General features: G+C 43.2%; 1 protein-coding gene across 1 annotated transcript in view; it reads right to left on the reverse strand.

Moving 5' to 3' along the window:
* Positions 1 to 1,907: 1,907 nt before the first annotated feature.
* The window catches only part of GPBP1L1 (GC-rich promoter binding protein 1 like 1), a 115,850-nt gene continuing 99,027 nt past the window's right edge, over positions 1,908 to 18,730 (reverse strand). Inside the window, exons 9-11 of the mRNA XM_030205717.1 lie at positions 5,097 to 5,206; positions 4,205 to 4,307; positions 1,908 to 3,631 (exon numbers count right to left, since the gene is read on the reverse strand). Coding sequence (XP_030061577.1) covers positions 3,482 to 3,631; positions 4,205 to 4,307; positions 5,097 to 5,206 — 363 coding nt within the window. The 3' untranslated portion in view covers positions 1,908 to 3,481. The remainder of the gene's footprint in view (positions 3,632 to 4,204; positions 4,308 to 5,096; positions 5,207 to 18,730) is intronic.

Consider the following 18,730-nt stretch of genomic DNA (forward strand, 5'->3'; position numbering starts at 1 on the left):
TCTGTTCCTTCCTTGCCTGCAGTGCTGTGGTTCAAATCCAGAGAGAGAGAGAGCTGACCGGAATTTTCTTTTATATACCATTAAATTCTTGTGGGGATGGGTTGAATTCTTGCGGGCACGGGTGGGGACGGGTTAAATTCTTGCGGGGATGGGTAAGATTTCTGTCCCCGTGCAACTCTCTACTTTAAATGTTAAATCATTCTCAAACAGCTTTTACATGAAAATCTAACAGACTTTAAGTGATAAATTTAGATTGCCTTTGTTAAATAAGCAGAGTAACTTAAAAAAAACGAACACTGAAATTACCTATGTAACCCCAAGTCTACCTTTTTCCAAGTCTGAATGCAAATTCCCAGCAGGTAAAACTCAGCAGTAAAGTTTTCCTCCTCTCAGCAACTCTTTAGGTGCACCCAGTGGTGTGCTGGTAAATGTTTAACAACAGGCTCTCTCCCCGGTCCCCCTCTGTGCCCCCCCCCCCCCAAATTGCAGAGCTGGCTATAGCCAGGGAATGAGCCTGGGGGGGGGGGGGGGGGGAGGGGGCAATGCATTACTCCAGGAAAAAAAAAATTAAATGATCCCAGGTTCCAATCTAACTCATGTTTAATGTGCGATAAAATGTCATAAATAAGTAAATAAATATAAACTTTTGATGTTGAGCACCTGATTCTCAAAGTGAACATATTCCAAACACTATAATGAAAATAAAATGATTTTTTTCTACCTTTGTTGTCTGGTGACTGTTTTTCTGATCATACTGGCCCAGTATCCGATTCTGCTGCTATCTGTCCTCTTAACTCCGTTTCCAGGGCTTCCTTTCCATTTATTTCTTTCCTTTCCTCCTTTCTTCTTCATTTCTGGTCCTCAGCTTCTGCCTAGTTTCTTCATCCATGTGCAGTTTTTCTCCTCTCTTCCTTTTCCCTCATCTCATCTCCTTCCTCACTCTTCCCTCCCCTCCATCCATGTCCAGCATTTCTTCTCTCTCCCCTGCCCTCTATCCACCCATGCCCAGCGACCCTTCTCTCCCCCTGCCCTGCATGCACCCATACCCAGCGACCCTCCTCTCCCCTGCATGCACCCATACCCAGCAACCCTTCTCTCCCCTCCATCCATCCACCCATGCCCAGCGACTCCCTTCTCTCCCCTGCTACCCCCTCCCGAGTTGTTCAGCGAATTCTCCTCCCTCCCTCCGGATCCGGTCCCTCAGCGACCTGACTCTGAGTCACCCTGCCTTGTCCTTCGAATTATTCGGGGCAGGCACTCTTGCCTGCCCGCTGTCAGCGTTGACTCTCCCCTGCTGCCGGATCGTGCTTCAAAATGGCCACCGAGACTTACAAGGGTGGCCTCCAAGACTTCAGCAGAAGTCTCGGCGGCCATTTTTAAAGCGCGAACCGGCAGCGGGGGAGAGCCAGCGCTGGCAGCGGGCAGGCAAGACTGCCTGCCCCGAAGAATTTGAAGGACAAGAGCAGGGTGACTTAGAGTCAGGTCGGTGAGGGACCGGATCCGGAGAGAGGGAGGAGAGCCGGCTTGGTGCTTTTTAACAACCGGCTCGCAAGTCAGAAGAAAATTTAACCAGCTCTTGTGAGCCGGTGCAAGCCGGCTCCAGCACACCACTGGGTGCACCTCTTCAGTTCTCATTCTGTCAGTCAAGAAATGTATTTAGTCCAATAAAAAGGTATCATATTTTTATTTACCAACCTTTATTTCTTTGCAATCAAGTGGTCTAACATAGCAACCACACTATTTATAAATAGAAAAAGAAATTCAAAGACAAGGGGTCATGATATGAAGCCGGAGAGAGGAAGATTCTGCACTGACTGATGGAAAATATATTTGGTTATATTAGTTTGGATTTGTTAATCTATCTCTCGAGATCTATTAGTAAGTTTCTGATAATAATCACACAGGAATTTGGTAAACTGATGCAAAATATTTATTCCAAATTATTTCCAATGCAGTAGTTTTCTCCCCTTGTACAGATTCATACGATCACATTTTTAAATCTGTAAATAAGGTTATCAAAATAATCTTAAATTCTTTTTCTGAAATCTTCACAAAAATGTTATTTTACAATCCACCCTGAATATCAAGGCTACAAGTCCGGCACAATCAATCCCTATATCTGTATATTTTACAGGTGCACCCAAAAAGAAAGAAAGAAGGGAACAGTTTGAATACCCAGTTCAGTGACAAAGTTCCTCAGCACACAAAAAAAGAAAGGAAAAAAGTATTGGCTTGAAACTGAAGACAATAAACAATGTAATTGGTCACTTTGCGATGGCCAGCAATTGCTTGAGCAGATTACAACTTTCCCATGTCCACCGCCCCCCCAGAAGACAGCAAGTTCTTTTTATTTGAACTTCTCCAGCACAGGCTCTGCATTTTCAGCTTTCACATGCAGGGGGGCCACTTTGGAAACTTCCCCAATTCCATAGGTGACATCGTGCATTTGTTATTTGCCTCCTGAGGGGACAGGACCCATGTGGAGCTCAGCAACTTTACCTCAGCTCCATAGTATGAGCAAAACCTCTTCAAGAGCATTTGCAGAAAAGCTGAGAACTCATCTAAGCTCTAGGGAATTTCTTGTATTCCAAAGAGAAGCAGAACATGAATATTATTAGAAGGGACTATGAAGCGCAGAGTTCGCAGACAAGGAACCCTACCCACTTAATCAGTTGAATGTCCCAAACTTTATAATGTATCAATAAACCCCTCCACAACACTTCCTGCATAGCACAAACCATACGGAGGGTCACAGAATGGTGCAAAGAGATTCCTGCACCAGTCATATTATACATTATCCACAGCACCCAGGAATGAAACTTGTGCACAGCACAAGGGTGCAACTCTTGTGTAACACATGCTTACCAGATCAGCTGCAAGAACGCCATCTTTCAAAATTAATGAACAATGAGAATAGAAAATATGTACATTTGCCACCAGTAACAAAACGAATCCTTGCAATGTTTCTAGGATTGTATGCTTCTTGCTCAACCAGTGGCTAGTACATAAAAAGAGAAGGAAAGAAGCAGCATAGCATGCCACATCCCCCCACCCAAAGTTTAAAGGAGACTGTCTGTCCCCCAAAACTATTAAGTCAGGACACAGCAAGCACATTTGTTCTGAAGAGGATAAGCAGGCTGCATATATTAAAAAAAAAAAAATACAGAAAGTGTGCAGGACTGTTGCTGTGACCTTACTGCCTGTTTTCACATAGCTGTGTATTCTCTAAACACTTTCTTATATTACTTAAGTCAAACATTTCTCCATCAAAGCACAGAAAGGGAAAAATAAACTTCAAATAAATGATTTGCAAAAGGCCAAACTTGTCTTCCTCTTTAGAATGATTATTTCCTTCTGCAAAAGAACTGAATTTAAAAAAATAAGAAAGGAGGTTTCCTGCAGAAAAGTAGTCCACACTGCCTTTTCAGTGCGTGCAAACTGCCATTATAGTTCTCATCCGTCTCCTCTGTTCCTGTCCTCTTCAGGCATCATCATCTGATGTTTCACTGCTACTGGTTTCTGTGTCTGACTCCTTGCTGAGTTCGGACTGCAAAGTGCTTCTCCAGATAAAAGACAGGTCAGAGCAGCGGGTCCTCTGGGATCCATTCCTCTGAAAGTTGCTCCTTCTCAGCTACAAAATAAAAGTAATAAGTAAGACTATTGGCTTTTTCTGAGACTCCACGAACAGCTCAGTGGCAAAAGCGCTAGCCTTATTTCTCTCAGTACACACTATAGAATCATTTTGCACAACATACTATTTTTGCATGGAATTCCATCTGCTTTTAACATTTATGTTGTTCGGCCTATTATATTTCCCTGGCAATTTCCTTCCAGCCAAAAGATGGAAACTGAAGCAGAGCTCCTAGAATCCCTGGCAGCAACAGAGATGAATAACTGTAAACTAGTCAGGTCACTAGGCTGACATCACATTTCCTCCACTCAATAACTGCTTAAGTTTTAAATTGTTTTTTATTATGCTGTAAGCTCTGAGGAGCTTTTCAACAATCTATCGTGTGACTGCCCATGAAATCATGTATGTTATAGATGTTGATGGAAGACAGGTGACAGAAGAAGGAACCGCAGAAGTGCGTGCTGGAGCCAAGGTACAAGGTCAACACAGAAAAGCAGATCTATGAAGAGGACAATATGCTCTAGCTACGCATGAATATGGGGAAGTGACACTAACCAGTAGGACTGCCCATACCTGCTCAGATTTCAGCTGAAATTCACGGAGCTCCTCCTCAGTGAGTGGCAGGTAGCTCTCTTCATTGTCAGGGTTTTCCTGCCAACCCATCTCTTTCAATAACCTTCAGTGAAAAGAAGTAAAATGGGTTATTTCTCCTCTGTAAGTACTATATAAACTGCATGAACCACAGCAGGATCACAGAAATGTCATCTCTATCATCTCCCAGACTCACAGCCTCTTTGGAAATATGCTGCAAATTAACTCACACATTTCCAAGGATCCTTTATATCATAATATTTGGAGATTAAGGACAAGTTACTCAACAAATTCAGTTTACGTTTCTAGGCCGGCATGATGGCTCAGTGGCAATGCAGGTGGGGGAGGAAAGGGCTCATTCATTTTTTTTTTTAATTTAATAGAAATTTAAAATATTATTCCAAGGACAATTCACTTGTAAAGAAGTAAAGAATTCAAAACCAAAGAGAAAAAGGAAATACTGGCCATTACAAAAACAGAAGGGGAAAAAACCCTAAACCTTGTACAGTCCACAACAATGAATGATGGAGAACAAGCAGAAAATGAAAGGAATTCTCATACAACTACTACACATCTAAATAGTATGCAAAAAAAAAAAAAAAAAAAAAATATATATATATATATATATAATATACATAGCTAATAGCATAGTTCACTTAAACAACCAAATTATTGCGGATCAACAGAGAAAAGTTACTAAACAGAGAATTGGCAGAAGAAAGGAGGTTACTCTCTCCTCCTGCCCAGTCTCTGGGCCCCTCACTTACAGTAAGAAGCTGCTGCTCTATCTGCCTCCCTATTCTCTGTGCTCCACATCCAATGACAGTGACAAGCTACCATTTTCTCTTCTTTTCTATTCACAGAACCCCCTCACCTGTGCTCTGCTTCCAGTGATAGTGAAAAGTTATTAGTCTGATCCGGATGACTTGGCAGGCCATTGTGATGGCCACTCTCTTCACTCTCTGTAGGACTGCCGCTCTCCATCTAGAAAAAAAACACAGTTGTATATTATGAGTTATTCACTATTTACTGGGAACAGGACGCAAGCTGAAACATTCCATGGAAACAACTTGCTGTTATTTTGTTTTGGGAGAATATGGCAAAGGAACAAAAGCAGAAGGGGGTGGAGTCTAGTAATTCATATTTCCTTCTACATGTTATCAAGAATTTGGTGCAATGTGCTACCACTCCTGTTACTTATCTCACAGGCTTACATTCTTAATATCTGCTGTGTATCCCTCTTCATCTATACCCTTCCTGAGGCCTGGACTTGTAGTCTCAGATTATTGCCATTTAGCTGGTATCTTCTCCTGAGTCCTTCCTCAGCAGGGTTCTGTCACAGGAACACTGACTAAGATATGTTATCAAGGAGGGAATCCTCAAGAAAAAGCAAGAGCATAGACACTGACAGGCTGATGCAATATTGTGTGAGAGGCTTTGACAAAGCCTAGAGAAGCTCCCACACACAATTTTCTGCACTTCATCCAGAATGCAGGTGCACATTTCATTATGGGAGTAGACCTCATATCATTCCTATCTTGAAGGAGCTCCACTGGTTGCCAGTGACGCAGAGAGTGAATTTTAAAGTTTTGTAATTGATTAATCAACATGTATATGCTAATGTAACAATGTATTTTGTTAACAGTTTGAACATGTATATTCCAAAACGCTCTTTACTATTAGAAACTGCAGAACAATTATGCATTCCCTCTGCGACTGCATATCATTACACTGAGACTTCTACACCTACTGTTTCCATTACAGGGACCACAATGTAGAATAAGCTCCAAGAGTATTTAAGACTTTGTGCAAACATGCAGTGGCCTAAGGATCCAGAGTTGTAGGGGGCCCAGTGCCTCTCTCCTTGAGAGTGACATGGTAACTGCTACTGTGGCAATTACAGACAAAATGGGGACATTTTTTTGAACATTCCAATAGTAACACTCTGGAAACAGTACACCGTCATGCTGGCTGCCTCCCTGGACCTACCTTAATGAGCCCTGGTGGTCTACTGGCCTCTTCAGGGGCAGGAAAGCACCCCACTGTTTCCAGCCCATTGTTCTGCCCAGCATGGCAGCATCTCAAAAATGGCAGACGAGACCCGCGAGACTGCCACAGAAAGTCTCGGCAGCCATTATGAAGAAGTGGTGGTGCCAAAGAGGGCATTAGACCACCAGAGCCCTTCAAGGTAGGCACGATGATGTAGTGTGCTGGAAACAAAGGTGGGGGCTGTACTGTGCAGAGGGAGGGTGCTGAAAATAAAGGTGAGTGGGTGTGTGTGCACTCTGCGGGGGGAGAGGGGCAGGAAACAAAGGTGGAAGGTGTGTGTGTGCGCACTGTGCACGGCTGGAAATAAAAGTGGATGGTGTGTGCAGGGGCGGATGGATATAAACATAAGAATAGCCATAATGCCAATGGTCCATCTAGCCCAGTATCATGTTTCCAACAGTGGCCATGCCAGGCCACAAGTAACTGACAGAAACCCAAAATAGTGGCAACATTCCATGCTACCAATCCTAGGGCAAGCAGTAGCTTCCCCATGTCTGTCTTAATAGCCGACTATGGACTTTTCCTCCAGGAATTTGTCCAAACCTTTTTTAAACTCAGATACGATAATTGATGTTACTACATCCTCTGGTAAAGAGTTCCAGAGCCCAACCACTAGTTGAGTGAAAAAATACTTGAGTGTCCCCTGGTCTTTGTAGTTTTGGAACGAGTAAAAAAACCGATTTACTTCTACTCGTTCTACACCACTCAGGATTTTATAGATCTCAATAGTATCTCCCTTCATCCGTCTGTTTTCCAAGCTGAAGAGACCTAACCTCTTTAGCCTTTCCTCATATGAGAGGAGTTTCATCTCCTTTATAATTTTGGTTGCTCTTCTTTGAACCTTTTCTAATTCTGCTATATCTTTTTTGAGATACGGCGACCAGAACTGAACGCAATACTCAAGGTGAGGTCGTACCATGGAGCGACACAGAGGCTAGCATTTTTGGTCTTATTTGCCATCCCTTTCCTAAATAATTCCTACCATCCTGTTTTCTTTTTTGGCCGCCGCCGCACACTGAGCAGAAGATATCAGTGTATTACCTACACCACCACCTAGATCTTTTTCTTGGGTGCCGACTCCTAAAGTGCACCATAGCATCAGGTAACTATGATTTGGATTATTCTTTCCAATGTGCAGCACTTTGCATTTGTCCACATTAAATTTCATCTGCCATCTGGATGCCTAGTCTTCCATTTTCCTAAGGTCTTCCTGCAATTTTTCACAGTCTGCATGTGCTTTAACAACTCTGAAAGTTTTGTGTAATCTGCAAATTTAATCACCTCACTCATTGTTCTGATTTCCATATCATTTATAAATATGTTAAATAGCACCAATTCCAGTACTGATCCCTGCAACACTCCACTTATCCATCCTCCTCCATTGTGAGAAATGACCATTTATAATATATACACAGACAAACATGGTTTATAAATATGTTAAATAGCACTGGTTCCAGTAGTGATTCCTGAGGCACTCCACTAGTCACGCTCCACTGAAAGAAACGGCAATTTAGCCCTACTCTCTGTCCAATAACCAATTCCTAATCCACACCAGAACCTTGCCTCCTATCCTGTGACTCTTTAATTTTCTCAAGAGTCTATCATGAGCAACTTTCTCAAAAGCTTTCTGAAAATCTACACACACTACATCACGACTCACCTTTATCCACATTTTTATTCACATCTTCAAAGGAATGAACCAAACTGGTGAGGCAAGACTTCCCTTTGCTCAACCCATGCTAACTCTGTCCCACTAAACCATGTTTGTCTATGTGTTCAGTAATTTTATTCTTTATAATACTTCCCACTATTTTACCCGGCACTGACATCAGTCTGTAATTTCCCAGATCACCCCTGGAACCCTTTTTAAAAATCAGCGTCATATTGGCCACCCTCCGATCTTAATGACAGGTTACTTATTACTAACAGCAGATCAGCAATTTCATGCTTGAGTTGAGTACCCTTGGATGTATGCCATCCGGTCCAGGTGATTTACTACTCTAATTTGTTGATTTGGCTCAGCACGTCTTCCGGGCTCACTGACATTTTTCTCAGTTCCTCTGTATCATCAGACTTGAAAACCATTTCCAGGACAGGTAGATCTCTTAACATCTTCTTCCGTAAAGACTGAAGCAAAGAATTCATTCAGTTTCTCCACTATGGCCTTGTCCTCCCCTGAGTGCCCCTTTTGCTCCTTCATGATCTAACGGTCCCATGGCTTCCCTCGCAGGCTTTCTGCTTCTGATGTACCTGAAAAAGTTGTTACTGTGAGTTTTTGCCTCTGTAGCAAGTTTCTCTTCATATTCTCTTTTAGCACTCATTATGAATCACATCAACATGACCATTATTCAATGCAATACATGTTCTTCTTTAATCCTAAGGCAAACCATCTGGAAATTAGTTTGCCCTATCTGTCTCCAAATATCTGCTATGAAAGACGGGATGAAGAACCTCAAGAAGGAATTGGCTACAATTATTTATTTATTAGGATTTATTTACCGCCTTTTTGAAGGAATTCACTCAAGGCGGTGTACAGTAAGAATAGATCAAACATGAGCAATAGGCAATTACAGCAGTAAAAATATTCAAGTAACAATACAAAATATGGCATAGTATACTACTTGTAATGACAACAGAATACGTAATAGAACATTATAATTGGTAGTGAAGGGTAAGGCAAATTTGTAACATATAGATGAGTAAGAACATAGGAAGAATTTGAAAGTAAGGTGACGGATTTGAAGAAAGTTGCACGTGAAGTCAGAGAGATGGTTAAATATTATCTCAGCTAGGGTAGGAGTGGATAAACATGTCCTGCTGCAGTATGTGCAGCCCGTGTCAATCCTTGTGTGTGTGAGTGAGACTAATAAGTTAATTACTTCTTCCATTAAAGGCCTGGTTGAAGAGCCAAGCTTTCTTTCACCTGCTTCCTGAAGTAGAGATAGTCTTGTGTTAAGCGGAGTCTTTCAGGCAATGCATTCCAGAGTGTGGGGGCTACTCCGTAGAAGGCTCACTTGCGGGTATCACATCGTGTAATGTCTTTTGGAGAGGGTGTAGTTAGTGAAAGTCCTTGGGAGGACCTTAGTGTCCTTGGTGGTGTGTGGAGAATCATCCTATTCTTCAGATACTCGGGGTCATTTCCTTTCAGGGCCTTGAAGATCAGACAGAGTTTTAAATTTAGCCCTGTATTGTACTGGTAGCCAATGAAGTTTTTGCAAAAATGGTGTGATGTGGTCACGTTGCTTGCAACCTTCTATGAGTCTTGCTTCTGCTTTCTGAATCAACTGGAGCTGGTGCAGGCCCTTTGTAGTCAGACCATTGTATAGTGCATTGCAGTAATCCAGGTTTGATGTTACCATGGCATGCACAACTGGGATAAGATTTACCTTCTCGATGTAAGGAGAGAGGCAGCATAGCTGTCGCAAATAGTAGAAGCAGCTCTTGAAGGTTGCTTGGATTTGGGGAATCAGAGTGTTGAATCTAACTGTATTCCAAGGTTCCTGACTAGTGATTTGAGGGGGAGTTCATACTTCCCAAAAGTGATTTTGATGTCAGGTATGTATCCACTTGTGTTAGGGACCCAGAGAAGCTCGATTTTACTTTGGTTCAGGCAGTTTGTTGTGTTTAGCCCATTCTTGAATTGATGTTAGACAAGTGATCAGTTTATTCAAGGCTGTAGGTAAGTCAGGTTCAATGGTATGAGTAGCTGCACATCATTTGAATAGATGTACAACTGAGTGTCCATTGACCGAATCAGCTCAGCTAGTAGCTTGAGGTAGATATTGAACAGAATAGGTGACAGCATCTAGGATTACTCAGTTCCCATCCAATTTACCACCACCACCGCCTCAGAGAATGAAGCAACAGAGGAATAAATGGGTCACAGTACGCTCAGGTAGATTAAGACCCATGAAATAGAAGCATTCAACCTCCCAACCTTTGACCCTGTATAATTCCTTTGCTGCACTGGATCAGTATGATGCTGAGAAAAGAAGTGCTGAGGTGAAACCAGAGGCAAGGAAGGTAGCACATATAGCCTATATAGTTCTCCAAACAAGTGTCTGAAAAAAATAAAGGGCAATAGGTTTCATTGAAGAAATACAGAAGAATGCAACAAGAGATCACAGAAAAGTTTATCGGATTAAACTCAAAGAAGCGAAGAGGAAAATACAGCTAGCGAAAGCAGAAGAAAAAATGGCTAAAGATATTAAGAGAGGTGATGAGACCTTTGTCAGATATATTGGGGGAAGGAGAAAAGACAGGAATGAAATTGGAGGAGTGGCCTAGTGGTTAGGGTGGTGGACTTTGGTCCTGGGGAACTGAGTTCGATTCCCACTTCAGGCACAGGCAGCTCCTTGTGACTCTGGGCAAGTCACTTAACCCTCCATTGCCCCAGGTACAAATAAGTACCTGTATACAATATGTAAGCCGCATTGAGCCTGCCATGAGTGGGAAAGCGCAGGGTACAAATGTAACAAAAAAAAATTGCTACAGTGAAAAATAGTGAGAATGCCTATTTAGATAATTATGAGGATAAAGTTAATGTGCTAAACAATGACTTCTCTTTGGTGCTCAAGGAAGAAAATCCTGTAGGACCACGGTCAGCTGCCAAAGGAATATCTGGGAATGGAGTGGATATTGCACCGTTCACAGAAGAAAGTGTTTATAAACAACTTGAGAAACTGAAGGTGGACAAAGCTATGGGGCCAGATGGGATACAACCCAGGATACTGAGGGATATCAGAGAAGTACTGGCACGACCTCTTAAAGATTTATTTAATAGATCTTTAGAGACGAGAGAGGATCTGCGGGATTGGAGACAAGTGGATGTGGTACCTCTTCACAAAAGCGGAGACAGGAAAGAAATGGGAAACTACGGGCTAGTAAGTCCCACATCAGTGGTAGGAAAAACAATGAAGCTGCTGCAGAAAGAAAGGATAGTTAACTTTATAGAAGCCAATAGGTTACGGGATCCGAGGCAACATGGCTTTATCAAAAGAAAATCCTGCCAAACGAATCTCATTGACTTCTTTGACTGGGTGAACAAAGAACTAGACGAAGGATGTGCACTAGACATAATCTACTTGGATTTCAGCAAAGCCTTTTTTATACTGTCTCTCACAGAAGACTCATGAATAAGCTGAAAGGGCTTAACTTAGGACCCAATGTCCCGTTCCCCGGTCCTACCTGTGCTCCAGGTGGAGGGGGCGCGGTTCAGCGACCCCCGCGACGCCCGGGGTGGCGAAGGGGGACCTCCGGGAAGACCGACGTGGTCGCGGGGACCGGCGACTCGCTCGGGCGAGCGCCGACTTCAGGGAACGGGGCGTTGCGCCCACGAAGATGGCGGCGCCTGCATCGACGCCTCCAAGGGCGGACCAGCGCACAGGCTCCGCCCATCGCTCCCGGGATTGGTGCGCCGGTCCCGAGGCCCCGCCTGGAGAGCGGGCCGACCAATCCCGAGGCCCCTTGCCTCCTGGGGTCAGGTTGGTTGGTTCCTCTCTCGGGGAGGGGGCGGGACGGCGCGATATTTAAACCTGGAAACAGGGAAACTCACTGCTTCCGGTTCGTTGGTTACTGAAGCCGTCACAGTGGGTTTCCCTGTGTTTACTTGCTAACCTCCTACAGAGACTGTCCTTCTGCTAGCCGTCCTGCTAGCCCCCTCGGAGACTGTCCCTTCTGCTAGCCGTCCTGCTAGCCCTCCTTCAGAGACTGTACTTTCTGCTAGCCGTCCTGCTAGCCCTCCTACAGAGACTGTACTTTTTGCTGGCCGTCCTGCTAGCCTCTCCGTCAGAGTTGTGCCTTCTGCTAGCCGTCCTGCTAGCCCCCTCGGAGACTGTGCCTTCTGCTAGCTGTCCTGCTAGCCCTCCTTCAGAGACTGACTTTTGGCTAGCCGTCCTGCTAGCCTCTCCTTCAGAGTTTGTGCTTTTGCTAGCCGTCCTGCTAGCCTCTCCTTCAGAGTTTGTGCTTTTGCTAGCCGTCCTGCTAGCCCTCTTCCATAGACTGTGCTACGTGCTGGCCGCCCTTGCCAGCTATCCTCCAGAGACTGTGCTACTTGCTGGCCGCCCTTGCCAGCTATCCTCCAGAGACTGTGCTGGGGCTAGCCGTCCGCTCGCCCTCATTCTGAGACAGCGCTGTTCCCTCTCGGAGTGCTAGCCGCCCCTGCTAGTCCTCCCTTAAAGACTGCGTTCTGACTACCAGCCAGGTCAGCCGTCACCCCGCGGTTCCGGCAGTCCTGCTGGCCGCCTGCAGCTGAGGGCTCAACCCTCGGTGAACGGCGGTCGCCGCGGGTGAAGATTCGGGGTGCTCGGCTGTCCTCTGGGGCCTTGCGGGGCCTTAGGGAACCTAAGGGCTCACCAACAGAAACAGAACACCCAAAGTGCTGAACTGGATAGGAAACTGGTTGACTGACAGGCAACAGAGTTTGGTTGTAAATGGAATCTGCTTGGAGGAAAGAAAGGTGAGTAATGGAGTACATCAGGGGTCGGTGCTGGGGCCGATACTGTTTAATATATTTGTTTGAGATATTGCTGAAGGGTTAAGAAAGAAAGGTTTGCCTTTTTGCGGATGACATGAAGACAGCCAACAGAGTGGACACCCTGGAGGGAGTAGAAACCATGAGAAGGGATATCCAAGCGTTAGAAGAATGGTCAAGGGTCTGGCAGTTAAAATTCAACAATTCCCAATTCTATACCAGTACATTCATATTAAACATTTTTAAAAATGTTGATAGTGCTCAGTGCGAGTAAAGTGACAAATGCCACAAGAAATGGTTACCAGCTATGGCACTCAACTATATACTATTATTGTATCGGGTTCTCTCACCTCCTGCCCTTAGGCAAGAGCAATATACTCTATATTTAAACATAACAAGTAATCAAATAGCTAAATTGATTATGAAAAATTATTTTGGTTTTGAGATGAACTTCTTTTCAGAAAGCAAGGGAGTCACAAGGGGGTTAACAGTGGCCCCCACAGTTGCATGTTTAAAAAATGGCTGCATTTGAAAAAAACATATGTTTATCAATCTATATATAAGGATCATATAGTCCTTTAGAAGCAATTCATTGATGACTTTTTCTGGTGTGGTCAGGTGATATCAATGAACTTCATAAATGTTTTGTTATATCTTAACAGTTGTGATCCTAATATTGATTTTTCATCACACATAGGTCAGGATGTTGATTTCCTAGATATTCATATACACTACGGCCAGGGTATGTTTCAAATGTCAGTATTTAGAAAACCTACCGATAGCAATACAGTCCTTTATTATAAGAGACATCATCCTAAAAGGTTAAAGGATGGTATTCCTATGGGACAATTTTTGCAAATGAGGTGAAAAACTCTCTTACCTTCTTATATACTAACTAATAAAGGGGCACTCACCCAAACTAAACAATAACAGACCAATCCCAGCCCAAAACTTGCAATAAAGGCTACCTACGGAAAACCACCCCAATCGGAGGACACAGCAATCTTAACAGTTCCAGTTTCTGCTCCATCTTTGTTATGTTTCGACGACACAGATTCAGCTTTCATTGTAGCGGTGTTGAACTTTAGATGGATCTTTTGAAGTGCCCTTCCTGAAGCAGCCATAAATTTGGCGAAACAAGGCGCTCTTGTTGAAGGGCTGACGTCCTTTTCGCTTGGTGGAAGAATCGAAGGGCTGACGTCTTTCTTTTTTGTTTGAAAAAATACTTGCAGGGCTCCGGAGCCCCTTAGGAGAAGTGTCGGCTTTCAGCATTTACAGCAGCTCACAGGAACTCATAGCGTGTTGCAGCCCACAGCTGTTTATAGCAATTTACAGCAGCATCAGATACCATCAGGATTTGTGGACTAGAGACTGTCTGCTTAATTAAAGCTAAGTACCAACTTTAGAGGGGATAGTTTGCTGATTGACAGTAAAAGCCAGCATGAGGAAGTTTTAATTCAATGCCTGTTTAATGAACTGTTAAGATTGTCGTGTCCTCCGATTGGGGTGGTTTTCTGTAGGTAGCCTTTATTGCAAGTTTTGGGCTGGGATTGGTCTGTTATTGTTTAGTTTGGGTGAGTGCCCCTTTATTAGTTAGTATATAAGAAGGTAAGAGAGTTTTTCACCTCATTTGCTTTTTCTCACCAATTGTGAGTTTTTTTGCTTCTGGGGTTTTTTTCTCTTTGTCCTTCTCAGGAAACCAGTGATATTAACCTACTCCTGATACAACAAGGATAGTATAAATACTTTTGTATTTTTCCTGTTTGGAGATTTGAGGTTTCAATTGTTTGTAATATATTTTAAGTGGAGCTTTTTCCACAATTAAAGGGACACTCACAAACTAATTATATATAGCAAACTCCTTGTAGAGAGTTAAGAGTATTTCAATAGAGTTTGTTTTTTTCCTATCTAGTATTAGAGTACATATAAAGTATTAGGAAGGGTATGGAGTCCAGGTGTGCGGATGTTATAATGCCGTTGTATCGCTCCATGGTGCGACCGCACCTGGAGTATTGTGTTCAGTACTGGTCTCCGTATCTCAAAAAAGATATAGTAGAATTGGAAAAGGTACAGCGAAGGGCGACGAAAATGATAGTGGGGATGGGACGACTTTCCTATGAAGAGAGGCTGAGAAGGCTAGGGCTTTTCAGCTTGGAGAAGAGACGGCTGAGGGGAGATATGATAGAAGTGTATAAAATAATGAGTGGAATGGATCGGGTGGATGTGAAGCGACTGTTCACGCTATCCAAAAATACTAGGACTAGAGGGCATGAGTTGAAGCTACAGTGTGGTTAATTTAAAACGAATCGGAGAAAATTTTTCTTCACCCAACGTGTAATTAGACTCTGGAATTCATTGCCGGAGAACGTGGTACGGGCGGTTAGCTTGACGGAGTTTAAAAAGGGGTTAGATAGATTCCTAAAGGACAAGTCCATAGACCGCTATTAAATGGACTGGAAAAATTCCTCATTTTTAGGTATAACTTGTCTGGAATGTTTTTACGTTTGGGGAGCGTGCCAGGTGCCCTTGACCTGGATTGGCCACTGTCGGTGACAGGATGCTGGGCTAGATGGACCTTTGGTCTTTCCCAGTATGGCACTACTTATGTACTTATGTACTTATGTAATGAATTTATCTTGCTGGGCAGAGTGGATGGACCGTACAGGTCTTTATCTACCATCATCTAATATGTTACTATGTTTATCAATGTTTTGCATCTCACTTGCCAGTACTTATGTTGCTTCTTATTTTCTTCATTTGGGTCTTTTTTCCATTCTTTGAAGGACATTCATTTGGATGTAACAGCCTCTTTCACTTCACCTTTTAACCATGTTGGCTGTCTATTCTCTCCGCCTTTGTAAACATGTGGAATGTATCTGGTCTGAGCTTTCAAGATGGTATTTTTGAACAATATCCATGTCTGATTTAGTGTCCTAATCTTTGCAGCTGATCCTTTAAGCTTATTTTTAACCATTTTCCTCATTTTATTGCAGTCACCCTTTTGAAAATGAAAAGCAACTACAGTAGATTTCCTTTGTGGCTTCATTCCAGATAGCAGATAAAATTGATCATGTTATGATTACTGTTTCCCAGGGAACCCAACACTGTTACCTCTCATACTATGACCTGCACTCCACGAAGGACTAGATCTAAAATGGCTCCCCCTCTTGTTGGTTCCTGGACCGGTTGCTCCAAGAAGCAGTCATTTATTATATCTAGGAATTTTATTTCCCTAGCACTCCCTGATGTAACATTTATCCAGTCAATATAGAGGGTAATTGAATTCACCCATTATTATAATGTTGCCCAATTTGCCGGCTTTGTAATTTTTGTAAACATTTCTTCATTTGTCTGTTCGTTCTGTCCTGGCGGACAGCAGTACAACAAGAATATTCCTTCCCTTTACATACGGAATTTCTCTCCATAATGGTTCCACACTACTATCTGTTTCATGTGGAATATTTATTTTAATTGACTTGATTCCCTCTTTAACATATAGTACAACCCCCCTCCAATTTGATTCTATCATTGCGATACAATTTGTGCCCTAACACAGTGTCCTATTGATTGTCCTCTTTCCAGCAAGACTCTGAGATGCCTATATCATCTACCTCATCATTTAGTGCTAAATACGCTAACTCTCCCATCTTATTTTGAAGGCTTTTAGCATTAGTATACAGGCACTTCAAATTGTGTTGCATCTATAAGGTGCTTAGAAGTTAACAGGGATATGTATCCTTTACCCTGTTCTCTCCTTAAACACACCCGGCTTTCTTTCAGTATTGCTGAAACCTCTTCACTAGGATTCTCTGAATGTCCAGTTTCAACAGTATCCTTCAAGGATACTCCACACCGAACCATGCGCTCCTGGGCAAATGTCAGCCCCCCCACCCCCACCCCCAATTCTAGTTTAAAAGCTGCTGTATCTCCTTTTTAAAAGTTAGTGCCAGCAGCCTGGTTCCATTCTGGTTAAGGTGGAGTTCATCCTTTCAGAACAGACTCCCCCTTTCCCAGAATGTTGCCCAGTTCCTAACAAATCTAAATCCCTCATTCCTGCAGCACTGTCTCAACCATGCATTGAGACTATGGAGCTCTGCCTGCCTCTTGGGTACTGAGCATGGAACGGGTAGCACTTCTGAAAATGCAACCCTGGAGGATCAGCTTTCTACCTAAGAGCCTAAATTTGGCTTCCAGAACCTCCTTCCCACATATTCCTATGTCACTGGTACCTACATGTACCAAAACATATAGCTGGGGAGGACCCCAGCACTATCTAAGATCCTATCTAGGTGACGCGTGTGGTTCGCCACCTTCGCACCAGGCAGGTCAAGTGACCAGGTGATCCTCACGCCCACTAGCCACCCAGCTATCTACATGCCTAATGATCGAATCATCAACTACAACAGCTGTTCTAACCCCTTCCGTCTAGGCAGAAGTTCTTGGAATCATATCCTTGGTGTGAGAGGATAGTGCACCTCCTGGTGGGAAAGTCCTGGCTACTGGAGTACTTCCTACTTCACCAGTGTGATGCTCTCCTTTTAGGAGACCTCCCTCCTCCAAGGCAGTACAGGGGCTGCCAGACTAGAGGTGGGACTTTTCTACAATTTCCCTGTAGGCCTCCTCTAAGTGTCTCTCGGCTCCCTCAAGTCTGCTACTCTAGCCTCAAGAAAGCAGACCAGTTCTCTGAGAGCTAGGAGCTCTTTGCATTGAGCACATACATATAACCTCTAACCAGCTACGAGATAATCATACATGTAACATTCAATGCAAAAATGGTTGGAGTGTGTGTGCAGGGGGGCTGGAAGTAAGGGTGGATGGTGGGTGTGTGTACGGGGGAGGGGGGGCTGCAAACATAGGTGGCTGGAGTGTGTGTGGGTGTGGGGGGGGGGGGCTGCAAACAAAGGTGGAAAGGGGGTGCGTGCATACCCCCTATCCACCTTTGTGTGTGCTGGGGGTGTGCCTGAGGAGGGAGTGGGGGTGGAAAGGGGCCTTGATAACCTTTACTGCCTGGAGGTCTCCAAATGACCTTTACTGCCCATGTGTACTGTCAGTCCTCCCCTGCATTCAGCAATTTAAAAATATTTTGAAACTGTTTTCTGAAGGCTTTTCTGGAAGGATGAGATTTGTCTCTGGTTATAACTCTGTATGAAGTGTTAGCTGATATTTATTTGTAATTGTTCAATTTTAATTATGTATGTTTGATTGTAACCCACTTTGGTTAATGTTGTATATAAGTATGAAAAATAAATAAGTTTACAAACCTAAAACTAGATACTGATAGTCATTTAGTTGCCTCACCAGTCTCAGTTTATGACTTGAAGTACCTTCTTCAAATGAGGTCTTTGTGACAGAGCAGAATCTAACAAGATCCCTAAGTACTGTATTTCATGAGAAATAGCAATGCTCACACCATCAATCGTAAAATGTAAGGGAAATTTATTAAATGAAAAACCTTATAGTACTTTGGTTTTAGCTATATTCAATTGTAGATGATTAGCATCCCATTGCTAGCCTCTTTCTCGCTGACCTTCAACTTGCCCAGCATGTCGTCTTTCTCTAATGATCTCTGTCTTCACATGATATGTCTGAAATATGAAAGACGAAGTCTTACGATTTGATCTTCTAAGAAAAGCTTACGTTTAATCTCCTCCAATACCAACTAATCTGTTCTTCCTGCAGTCCATGGTAAATGCAGTATTCTTCTCCAGAACCATCATTTGAAGGCATCTGTTTTCTTCCTGTCTTGCTTCTTCACTGTACAACTTTCACATCTGATATTATTGAAAATACCACGGTTTGGACAAGTCAAACCTTTGTATGGAGGGATACATCTCTCCACTTGAAGATCTTGTCTAGGTGCTTCATAGTCATTCTGGCAAGAGATATATGCTGTTGTATTTCCTGACTTCTTGTTGTTCATTATTGATTCAAGCAGGTTGAAGTTGTCATCTATTTCTATACTTCAAGGATGAAATTGATGTTACCTT

Source organism: Microcaecilia unicolor, chromosome 6 (genome assembly GCF_901765095.1).
Source record: "Microcaecilia unicolor chromosome 6, aMicUni1.1, whole genome shotgun sequence".
Taxonomy (NCBI): Eukaryota; Metazoa; Chordata; class Amphibia; order Gymnophiona; family Siphonopidae; genus Microcaecilia; species Microcaecilia unicolor.